General features: G+C 36.3%; 2 protein-coding genes across 4 annotated transcripts in view; both read left to right on the top strand.

The window, feature by feature from the left end:
• The window catches only part of LOC123865222, a 21,195-nt gene extending 16,265 nt beyond the window's left edge, over positions 1–4,930 (top strand). The window contains exon 3 of the mRNA XM_045906103.1: positions 4,892–4,930. The gene's annotated coding sequence lies outside the window, so the exon portion shown is untranslated. The remainder of the gene's footprint in view (positions 1–4,891) is intronic.
• The window catches only part of LOC123865223 (hyaluronidase A-like), an 18,403-nt gene extending 6,080 nt beyond the window's left edge, over positions 1–12,323 (top strand). The window contains exons 2-7 of one of the 3 annotated variants that reach the window (XM_045906106.1): positions 629–972; positions 2,035–2,174; positions 4,500–4,672; positions 9,500–9,689; positions 10,681–11,402; positions 11,484–12,323. In XM_045906106.1, coding sequence (XP_045762062.1) covers positions 629–972; positions 2,035–2,174; positions 4,500–4,672; positions 9,500–9,689; positions 10,681–11,402; positions 11,484–11,625 — 1,711 coding nt within the window. In that variant the 3' untranslated portion in view covers positions 11,626–12,323. Of the gene's footprint in view, positions 1–628; positions 973–2,034; positions 2,175–4,499; positions 4,673–9,499; positions 9,694–10,680 lie in introns of all 3 variants that reach the window. The other 2 variants (XM_045906104.1, XM_045906105.1) reach the window with 2 other exon arrangements.

Below are 12,323 nucleotides of genomic sequence, written 5' to 3'. Positions count from 1 at the left end.
GTTTATGAACCGTTGAAGCGGAAATCTGTACCTATTTAGATACTAATAAACAGTATGTTGACTTATATTTTAACCCCGACGCACACCCTTTAGTAATAGTGACTTATTTATCTACATTTTTCGGTCCTGGTTATTATCACTAACATCTGATAATGACCGTAAAACCAGAGTCGCCATCCCGTTCTCTTGTCAAGCTGTATGCGGAAGGATCAGAAAATCCACTGCATTATTTTTCCAAGAGGACTCCTACCATTATGTGATTAGTGGAAATAGGTCACGACCTTCAGCAATGAGGAAATGCGACTATAAAGAAAATTACTTATTTAGGTAGTTGTAAAATTAAGGATTTACTTTTTTTTGCGCAACGGATCAGCCTGGCTGTCCAGCGCGGAAATGCAGCCAGTATTCTTGGCACCATTCCACGCGGGCATGATTTTTATAGTAATTAGTTAAGGCTAGCTTTAAGTTTTATTGTAATATTTTATTAAAAAATAAGAAGTATCTACTTATAAATAACTTATAATAAATAAACTTAAGACTACTGAAAAAATTTAGGATATTCTTCAGTTGCGACAAAGTCGAGCAGCTTTCTTGAAGTTTACACAAATATTTTTTTCATTAATTTCAGCAACAATTACTACATCATAGAAATGCCAGAGGCGGAAATCGCGAAGGATTACAACACTCCCTTCAAAGTTTACTGGAATGTGCCAACCGGGCAGTGCAGGAGCAGAAAAGTGACGTTTGACAACCTGGCAGAGTTCGGCATCATCCAAAACCAAGATGATAGCTTCGAAGGCGGAAGAGTTACAATAATGTATGACCCAGGTGTATTTCCAGCTATATTTAAGGGTGCTAGTGGAAAGTATAGATACAGAAATGGTGGGGTGCCCCAGCAGGGGAATTTGGAGTTGCACTTGACCGCATTTAGAGAGAGCCTGAACAAATCGATACCCAATCCAAATTTCAGTGGTAAGTTCTCATTTCCTATTTTCATTTGACTATTTTAAAGATTAATAAAAAAATCTGCAATATACACCAGTATTAAGTTTCTTGACATGAACCACAAATTAGATTTTAGCTGAGATTCTAGACTTGGATGAAAAACCAATAGCTTTCTAAATCAATAAGCTGACTTTACAAATTGGTAGAAAGTTTTTAAAACGAAACGTTTTTAATTAAGCACTTTCAGATATAAATGCGCAGACTGCCTTTTTAGGGAACAAGGAACCCTTATAGGATTACTTTGTTGTCTGTCCATCCATCCGTCCGTCTGTTCGTTTGTACGTCTGTCTGTAGTGTCTGTCAAGAAAACCTATAGAGTACTTCCCGTTGACCTAGAATCATGAATTAATTGTAGAATTTATGGAATTTGGCAGGTGTCTTATAGCACAAGTAAAGGGAAAAACGAAAACCATGAATTTGTGGTTCAATAAAAAAATTATAATTTGTTCACGAAAAAGTCGTTTTACTACATCGTAATATACATAAGTAGATGGCGCACCGCGCAATCTATCATTAACTTGCAGTGTTCTATATTATACGCACTGCATGCTTAGGCCGGAACTGCCCTGACGAACTCCGTGCGTCTCGATTATAAAAGTGTGAAGTATAACTTGTACGGTGATACGGGACCCTTCGTATGCAAGTCCGACTCGCACTAGAACCGTTTTTTTAAGATAGGTTAGGCTTGCGTTTCGCACCTTACCGGACTCATCCAGATAGAATTGAGATTTATTAGTTAATCTAAACTCTGACTGGTTCACGCACTTTAACGATAACATTTACCTACCTATAATTATGTTATCGCTAAAGTAGGTACTTATGAACAAGGACGTCTTCTAGGCCTTGCATTGCCTTGAAGGTGATAAAATGTTAGATGGGGCAGGAAACGCATCGGCCGGTATTTCTGGTGCTACAAATCTTCATGGACGGCGGTAATCACTTAACATCAGGTGACCCGCCTGCTCTTTTGCTCGCTATGATTAATTTTTTTAATAACTGTCGATTTATAAGAACGGTTTGTAACTTCAGGTGTCGGTGTAATTGATTTCGAGTCCTGGCGTCCGATATTTCGCCAGCAATTCGGCACTCTGACGCCGTACGTGGACTTATCAATGAGTATTGAGAGGAAGAAACATTGGTGGTGGCCTGCTGCATGGCAAAAGATGGAAGTAAGTACCACACCATACCATACCATACCATACAATACCATACCATACCATACCATACCATACCATACCATACCATACCATACTATTACCACCATACCATACCTATCTTAATTTTGCTTTGCGCTTGCAATTTGTCAATAATCTCCCTGGCTTCGAAGAGAAATAGAAAATACCATAGATATGGAAAATACATAATATATAATGTACTTATTTTCTTTTTTTTTTACTGTTTTATTGAAAATAGTACAATAAAACTTAAAGTCTTATCTAATTACTGTACGTTCAAATCATGCCCACGTGGAATGGTGCCAAGAATACTGGCTGCATTGCCGCGCTGGAAATCCGTTCAATGGATCCGTTGCGCTATTAAAAATGAACCGAAGCCCTTCTGTCACAAGATGAGGCTAGAAATGTCTCGTAAATTTTTTTAGCACTAAGACTCCATGGCCCCAGGGTCTCCACGGTAACAAAATGTAACTCTCGATGCTAAATCTTAAATGCTAAGTTATCTTAAAATCTTTGACTGAATAGGCTTTTTAATCTTAGTCTCAGGCGCCCTTTTTTAGTCTGCATCATTCCTTAGAGTTATTACTCTAAGGAATGATGCAAAGAAAACTCCTGGTATTCCAGGAGTTTTCTTTTTTGGGAAAAGAAAATACGGACAGTTTATTTTAATCCCTATTAAAAAATAATTCTCTTATAATAAAAGAAGGAGAGAATTTAGAATTCGAAATTCCTTTCAGCATTGGTTTTCAGTACCTTTTGGGTCATAAACTGTCAACAGTCAAATAAATCAGTCACCACGCATGATCAAGACGTTAAAAATATCGACTATTTTGCACAAAATACAGTACACAATATACCTAAAAGTTTTTTGTTATAATGTACACTAGCTGATGCCCGCGACTTGGTCCGCGTGGTTTAGGTTTTCCGAAATCCCGTGGGAACTCTTTGATTTTTCGGGATAAAAAGTAGCCTATGTGCTAATCCAGGATGATATCTACCTCCATTCCAAATTCAGCCAAATCCATCTAGTAGTTTTTGCGTGAAGGAGTAACAAACATACATACACACAAACTTTCGCCTTTATAATAAATACTAGCTGATGCCCGCGACTTCGTTCGCGTGAATGTAGGTTTTTTAAAAGTCCCGTGGGAACTCTTTGATTTTTCGGGATAAAAAGTAGCCTATGTGCTAATCCAGGATAATATCTACCTCCATTCCAAATTCAGCCAAATCCATCTAGTAGTTTTTGCGTGAAGGAGTAACAAACATACATACACACAAACTTTCGCCTTTATAATAAATACTAGCTGATGCCCGCGACTTCGTTCGCGTGAATGTAGGTTTTTTAAAAGTCCCGTGGGAACTCTTTGATTTTTCGGGATAAAAAGTAGCCTATGTGCTAATCCAGGATAATATCTACCTCCATTCCAAATTTCAGCCGAATCCGTCCAGTAGTTTTTGCGTGAAGGAGTAACAAACATACACACACACATACACAAAATTTCGCCTATATTATATTATTAGTGTGATTAAGTGTGAAGTGTGATTCTTGTTGACAATTTCGTTCTGTAAGAATGTGCATCTCAGCATCTGGTGTTATGAAAAGGCAAGATTGCAAAAGGCATTCGTTTTAATTAAAACAAATTCCCACTGAGTGATTACACCTAAATGGATGGCATCGTTGCCCTGATTACACAGATTGCATAATTAGGGACGACCAGATTTGCTTTGCGATAACTGCTCTGCACAAACGTTTAAAAGGGCTACGAGTTTATGGCGTGACAAATTAATGGACATGTGCATGTGAAGTGGCGTAACCGCTTAAAACCGGTCAAGTGCGAGTCAGACTCAAGCACCGAGGGTTCCGTACTCGGGTATTTTTCCGACATTTTGCACAATAAATCAAAAACTTTTATACATAAAAATAAATAAAAATCTTTTTAAGAATGTACAAGTAAAGTCCTTTCATATGATACCCCACATGATATAGTTATCTTACTTTAAAAATATTCCAAATTTGTTCATTAACACATTTAAATTTTTTTTGTGATTTTTTGGATTTTTTGCTTTACCTGTTCTATGAGACCTACCTATCAGTCTTTCATGATTCTAGGTCAACGGGAAGTACCCTATAGGTTTTCTTGACAGTCACGACGGACGGACGGACGGACAGACAGACAGACAACAAAGTGATCCTATAGGGGTTCCGTTTCTCCTTTTGAGGAACGGAACCCCAAAAATTATGGGACACATTTAGAAACTAAGTATGCCCTCCAAATTTCATCTTGGAATCTAATCAAGGATTTTTTGACTTTCCAGGCAACAAAACGTTTCGAAGACGCCGCGAGAATATTCATGCAAACAACACTGTCTATAGCCAAGCAGATGAGGCCGAACGCGATCTGGGGCTACTACGCGTACCCCTACTGTTTCAATATTGCCAACAACGCTATGGAGAATTGCTCAGATCTTGTTAAAGGCGAAAATGATAAGTAAGTTGCAAACCTACATTCTTTTACGTATCTTTATAAAATCAAATCAATCGAACCAAAAATCAACAAAAGAGCGTTGATAGCCTAGTGGTTATTTTATTCGGGGGGTCCGGCGTTCGATCTCGTTCACGCATCTTTAACTTTACGGAGTTTTTCGGAAATTAGCTTTACAGGGTGATTCGCTAATTTAGTGATCATCACTGAATGAAAACCACCAAGCATGTGACGTTTATTTTTAATCCATTAAAGGTTTTCTACGATTTTTTTATATCGTTCAGTTATAGCAGCTATGTAGAACCACCAATATCAAATGGTTTTGATGTCTTTCATTTAGTGATAATCACTGAGTCACCAAATCACTTTGACCGGTGGCTAGTTATATCAACCGACGTTGTAATTACTCCGTTTAAGGCTATCCTTGCCAACGATCCCCCGTCGATTTCCTACGTATGATATTATTGTTCTTATCTCTATCTGCCCTGGTTCGTGCATTCTCGGTTCCTAGATCGGTGCATTTGTGATAACCAAATTTCAAATTGCTGTGATTGGCTGAATTTACCATGTTCTTGCTGCGACAGTGAGTTTGAGCCACTAGCGGAACAATGTTAGCCGGTCAGAAATGATTGCAATTAGTCAACCTGTTTGACGTCCGTGTTCTGTTTTAGATTACAAAAAAGAAAAAATTGTTGTTACAATCATCAATTTTAGCAAATAGTGAAAGAGAGTCGGCCAATCAGAGGTCACAACTACCGTCACACTTTCTGTCACACTATGGCAGTAGGCATACCGAGTAATGAAAACAATTTTTCATTCTGTCTAGGTCGACGTAGGGTTGCCACCTGGCTCTTTTTGATTTACAGGCTACCACCATCAAAAATACGGGGTTTAGATTTGAAGAAATTTGAAAATTTGAAGTATTTGAAGAAATAGGCGGTGGTTCTCTCTGAAATGCATGGAAAGCCTATTTAGATATTTCAGTTTATTTGTAAGTTTTGTATTCTTTCTCTGTATGTTGTCGTGTCTTGATTGGTGAACTGTGTTTGCATGTGGTTTTAAATAAAAGATTTATTTATTTAAATAGCTTTTAAAAACTCTTAGTGTTGTAAAGCAAAATGTTATACATTTCATGCATACAATCTTCTCATTTCAACTTAAAATTACATTTAATTTGTAATTCCACCTTCACAGTATCAATACTATGGCCGTAGCCAGGAATCGATTGCGGGAGAGGTTTTATTAGGGCCGGAACTGAATCCTGTCATGAGGAAAAACACATTCGCTCAACTTTATGGGCTAATTACCTGGTTAGTGGAATTTCGCCTTTCAATTTGACAGTGAGATAAAATACAACAATAAAAAAGCGCGAGCGCAGTGAGCGCAAGTGTTTTTGGTTCAATACAGAAAAAATTAAAGTGAAAGGAAATATTACGAATACGACAGTATATCTATTTGCCTATCTATTTGTAACCCTTTCACGGCCCATCTTCTTTACCAAAATTTTGGTACTTACTATTCAGAGGTAACTTGCATCCCAGACATTTTTTGAGGCGGCTTTTTAGCCCGGAAAATCCCCCACGGAATTTTTAAAAATCTAAATTCATGCAAACGAAATTGCGGGGTTTACACCAAGTAATAGAAATTCTAAGTGCGAGTGAAGTGAGCGCGAAATGTTTGATATATTTCCAAAAAAAAATTGGTAAGCAAATGCAAGAAATAGTGTAAGTATTATTTTAGGCTTAGGTTTTTGACGGCTTCCCAGGCGCAGTCGCCATTTCAAAATTTCTGGTCTGGTGGGAGGCTTCGGTCATGGCTAGTTATATGGTTAGTATGGCCCTAACGGCCAAGAAATTAGACTGCATCATCGCTTACCACTAGAAAAGATTAAAGTCACGGGCTAACTTGTATAAAAAAAGGCTTACATCCTCAAACCAAGCCCCGCCGCCTTGGCTACGACCATGATCAATATCGAGTGGGTTTCGGCTACGCATTGCCGCAAAAGGAAAATATTCTTTCTACTGGACATAACGTCAGTGTTCGATTTCGCCAGCCAGCTCCTGCTGAATTTGTAAAAAACCGGCCAAGTGCGAGTCAGACCCACGCACCGAGGGTTCCGTATTCGGGTATTTTTTCCGACATTTTACTCGAGAAATCAAAAACTGTTATGCATTAAAAAAATATGCATAAAAATAAATAAAAATCTGTTTTAGAATGAACAGGTAAAGCCCTTTCATATGATAACCCACTTGATATATGTAGTTATCTTACTTTGAAAATTGAAAATACTAATAATATTTGTTCATGAACACATGACAGACGGATAGAAGGACAAATGGACAGACGGACAGACGGAAAAACTGACAGACAACGAAGTGATCCTATAAGAGTTCTTTTTTGCTTTTGAGTTACGTAACCCTAAAAATATTTAGTTTTATTTGCCCCGTATTTTATTTTCACAATTACAGGTTTCTGTATCCTGAAATACGGGGTAACCAGTAAAATACAGGGCCTCTGGCAACCCTATTCGGAAAACACTGTCACATTCAAGTTAATGTCAAATATTTTGTTTTCAATTACAGAAAGCTGCATCAATCATTATTACAATATTTTCTTTGTTGTGATTGGCTGAATTTTTGAGTTTCAGCCAATAAACAGACTGTTTGCCAATTAAACGTCATAACAATATAAATGCCAGAAAGTTTAACCAAATAAAACAAACTTAATGAGAACCTAGTGAGAATGCAAACGGCACACAATTTATAATACATATTATGTAAGTCGTATATAATAGATATTATAGTAGTCGTTCACTTTGGTAATAGTCAGATTGTCATCAGTAAAATTGATATTGGTCGATGTATCGTAAATTATTGTTTCGGTGACAAATATTTTTATTATCTATTTATCTTTGAAGAGAATGGAATAGAATGAAATGGAATGGAATACAATGATAAATTTTTATTCCTGTAAACTTTTAGGTAAACTTCAAAGTGTTTTTGGATGGTCAGAAAAATTTACCACTGGTTCGGAATGCCGTTCCTACGTTTTCTAGGGTTTCGTACCTCAAAATGAAAAACGGAACTCTTATAGGATCACTTTGTTGTCTATCTCTCTGTCTGTCGTGTGTGTCAAGAAAACCTCTAGGGTACTTCCCGTTGACTCAAAACCATGAAATTTGGCAGGTAACCTAACTGCGTGATTTTGGGTAGTTTTTTTAATCGATAAAGAAAGTTTGCGACATTGTTCAATAAAAAATTTGGATTCCAACTCCTCAACCCTGATGTTGCAGGGGACCTGACTACTAAAGCTAATGGGATTTAAAAAGTGTCGATTATTAATTGATATTGAAGGTATCTATACCAAGTAAACACTTTGTCGTTGACCTCAACCCTGATGCTGTAAGAAATTGCATTCCTAAATCCTGGTGATCCCTCGGGATTTGAAAAGGATCATCCGTTTAAATATTCTTACGTGATACAGAAACAAGTTGCATCCCGGGGACGGGCTATTACGGAGAGGCAACTTTTGTTCTGGGAAATGAAAGGATCGGGATTTTTAAAAACCTAAATCCACGCGAGCAAAGCTGCGGACATTAGCTAGTTGTAAATATATTTAGAAGCTACTATAAGATAATAGATAAGGTACTTATTTCCTTATATTTTTATTGTATGGCAGCGCGCGGTTTTAAATTATAAATTGCACGTCCTGTCCTTTTCTGTAATACATTTTTTTCTCAATATCTACCGCTTTATCTCATAGCAAGAGTCCGTAAGACATAATACAGTGAAAATAGGCAAAATATACAATTTTTGCAGTTTCCACGTCAGTACCTGTCGAATTTTTCTAACAGTGTAAGCAGCAGAGCTGAGTTTACCATCAAGTGTTGATATGTGGGTGTTCCATAGAAGCTTTGCATCTAACATTATACCGAGAAACACGGGGTTCTCCTTTATTTTCAACATATGATTATTTATCAATGAATTTATGTCATTTAAGGTCCTGGTATTGGGCAGTGTGAATTCAACACACTTAGATTTCTTTGCATTTGGAAGTAAATTGTTAGCAATAAATCAGAGAGTGACCTGTGATATGGCATTACATATAGTATACATTGTCAAAAATTATAATATTAAAGCTGTGCGTATTGCGTGAGGAATAGGTTGCAAGAGAGTTGCAACTTGCAGGGTTTGATGCATGCGCTATTGCCAGCAAACATGAGACATATTTTTATCTACAGGCAACGTCTGAGTAGGTAACGCATACGTCTAACGCAAGTTTAAATGTACCAGTGTATTTAGTTAGACCTATCGACAAGTTTGGAGTTGGGTGCAGTCTAAATGTGGCCCGTGTGTTTAGACTGTCAGTTTCTGTCAGTTTCACGTGTCGTCCCCCGCACTTCACCACCCCGCTTGCACAAATCGAGACAGCACGAAATTTTCAAGATTTCTGGGTGTAATTTCTGGTTTTCGTAGTTCCCACATAATTATAACAATATAAAATATATAACGATAATTTTTTTACTACATAATATTCATTAAATTTTCTAGGTCTGTGGTTTTTCCAAATTTCATTAAATTGCTTCGTTGTCTAGAAAAACGAGCACAAAGTTGGGCCTTTTTTTAAAGAAAAATACAAATCTTTGAGCCCCTGTAATTTTAAAACTACATATTTTTAGAAAAATCTAAAACACCACAGACACAGATATTAGTTTCTAGACTATGTCTGCAAAATTTCATGGACTTTGGTTGCTTAATATTCAAATGAAATGGGAACTACGATTGTATGGAGTAAGTGACGGATAGAGCCCTGTTAATTTATTTTCAATTCCAGAATCTATTGGCTTTGGGCGGAGAGCACCGCCTTATACCCCTCCGTGTACAGTTCTGTGAACCTCTCGACCTCTCAGCTGGCGGCGCTCGTTCGAGGCCGGATCACTGAGGCCAACAGAGTGAAGAAAGCTGGGTCGTTAGTGCTACCTTACTTCTGGTATCGATATAGAGATGCCGGCTTTATGAGTGAGGTAGGTTCCAAAGAGTACATGTTATTGTTATACTTACTGAATATGCTGAATACTACTAGTCAGAGTATCGCCTAATTTGTGAGCAACTCACGTCAAACTCATTATTTTGACTAACTGGACATTTTCAAGTAAAGATTTTTATATAAACCTGTGGAGATGATACTGCCATTTAACTATTAGAATGCCATAAGCCTACTTAATAATAAGATTATAACTATTCCATAACAAGTAATTTCATTTAATTTTCAATAATATAAGTAGATATAGCTACTACCTATTCTGTAAGTTATTATTTACTAAGTAGGTACTCGTACCTACCTACTTTATTGCATGTAATATAATATGTAAGTAGGTACACCATTATTTATTTAATTGGTTATGTTATCATTTAAGGATATACCTACCTATTATGCATTTTATAATAATGTAAAATAACATTAAGAGGTCATAGACCTAAGAGGGCTTTTTATTTACATATTTCTGACGATTCAAAGTTAGGAAAAAAACAGACAAAACGATATCTTACTGGCATATCATTGGATCCTCAACAAAGTCAAGCGGTACTTTACGCCAGAACAGCTTCTTACCCTGTACCAAGTATTGGTGACGAAGCACTGGTGAACTCTAAACTTTAAAGTTTGGGACATCAGCACAAAGTTGCCTGTCTATCGGTATTCTACAGGATATATTTCGGAGAATATGCACAAGAGCTTTTTGACCTTATTTTTGAGTTGCTAATAGGTCTGATTGCAGCCAAGCGCTCGTCTATAAAAAAAATATATCAACATGCAGCTCAAAGCGTTGGGTCTAGAAACTTTTATGTACACTTTTGCTATAACATAGATACCCAGTCCTCTAGTAAGCAGGACCCGAGTGAAACCCTGGTTTAATTAACTGACCCTGGTTGGTCTATTAACTCGCCGCGTTAGGGGTGTAATAATTAGGTAGTTTAGATTAAAATAAATACCAATAATATTGTTTCTACTTTCAGGAAGACGTAACAGCAGTATTAGAAGCATTAAAGAAAACAAATGCATCTGGTCTAATTATTTGGGGAAGTTCGAGCGATGTTAACTCACTTGACAAATGTAATGAACTTTATAACTACGTTGAAAATAAACTGGGACCGATTATCAAAAAATATGTACAACAAATTAACAGAAATTATGACGAAACAATAGATGCTGATTTCGAAAATAACAATGAGTATAACGATTCCTTAGTTAGTACAACTGAAGCAACTACAACACTCGAATCTTTAAATGAAATCGAAACTACTACAAATGATTTTTTCACAATAGGAATCTATCTAAATTTAACTTCATTACCACAAAACAGCAGTAAAAATACTTCAAATGATGAAGAAGAGCAATCAAGTGCAAGTAATAAAGGGGCTGGTAGTAATAATGAAACAGATTCAAAAACTCTTAATGAAAGTTCCTTGTGGGATATACTAAAAAATCAGTTTAATTTTGGAAAAAGAAATAAACAAACTACAAGAAGTATAAATAAAGCAGAGACCTCTGTAATGTTAAAAGAAAATGATGTAGAATCAGATTTCAAAAATGCAGCAACGTTCGATGAAATTTCCACGCAACATTACACTATTAATATCGAAGATTCATCTACAGAAAGGGCAATACCGGAAAATGTTTTAATTAGTGTTTTGGATATTAAAAGCGACGACTCTATGGTGACAGTTGAAAATAATACTTACCATATTAATAGAATATCTGCAGAAAGCATAGACAATTTACATAATGAAAATGGCGATTTGATTAAAGTTCTAAATTTAAAACCACCGACGATCGTATCAGTAAATACTAAAGACGATAAATCCATTACTGACACTTTTACGGAAACATTAACAGACAGCTCAGAGAACTTTTTTATTATCAAAGAAGAAGAAAACAAAGCTATAGTACAACAAAGATGAACGTGACTTAACAAAGGACAATAGTGATTATGAGTAACCTTGAATTTATATAGCTGCAAATATTACCAAAAAACTTCGAAAGAAGATAGGATGAAGACATCATCTAATGTCTTAGATAAACACTAGAGAATATAATTATTTGATGAAAATAAAAAGAAATCACCTATGCGTGATATAAGTATTTAGTGCAAATACTATAATTGCGAGTTTCTGCTGTCTGAATTTCCGTTGTTTTCCAAAAAATCTTTACATACCAAAATTTTGTGACGGCAAACTCTTGAAAAGTATAAAAATTATCTTATAGAAATATGTATTTTATCGGCAAAAATCACGTCATATGGAAAAATATACTGTACCTTTAGGCTTTGTACCTTTTCTAGGGATCCGTACCTCAAAAGGAAAAACGGAACCCTTATAGGATCACTTTGTTGTCTGTCTGTCTGTCTGCTACCTTTTCACGGACAGACACACTTTCGCATTTATAATATTATTATGGATTGTGATTATCACAATATTTCGTTATATAGATCGTTAAGAAGAAACAATATTATTTCTTTTATAATGTTACCCACCGATAGTAATTTTCATTCAATATACAAACTGCATTTAATTTGACCTCTTTGGCTCTGGGGTGGTAATACTTACCTACGGACATACTTACTCTAAGGCCTCATTCACACGAGAGTTTTTTTTTAACG

The sequence above is a fragment of the Maniola jurtina genome, chromosome 5, assembly GCF_905333055.1.
Source record: "Maniola jurtina chromosome 5, ilManJurt1.1, whole genome shotgun sequence".
NCBI lineage: Eukaryota > Metazoa > Arthropoda > Insecta > Lepidoptera > Nymphalidae > Maniola > Maniola jurtina.
The sequence above is the reverse complement of the archived record's forward strand: the minus strand, read 5'-3'. Positions and strand labels throughout refer to the sequence as shown.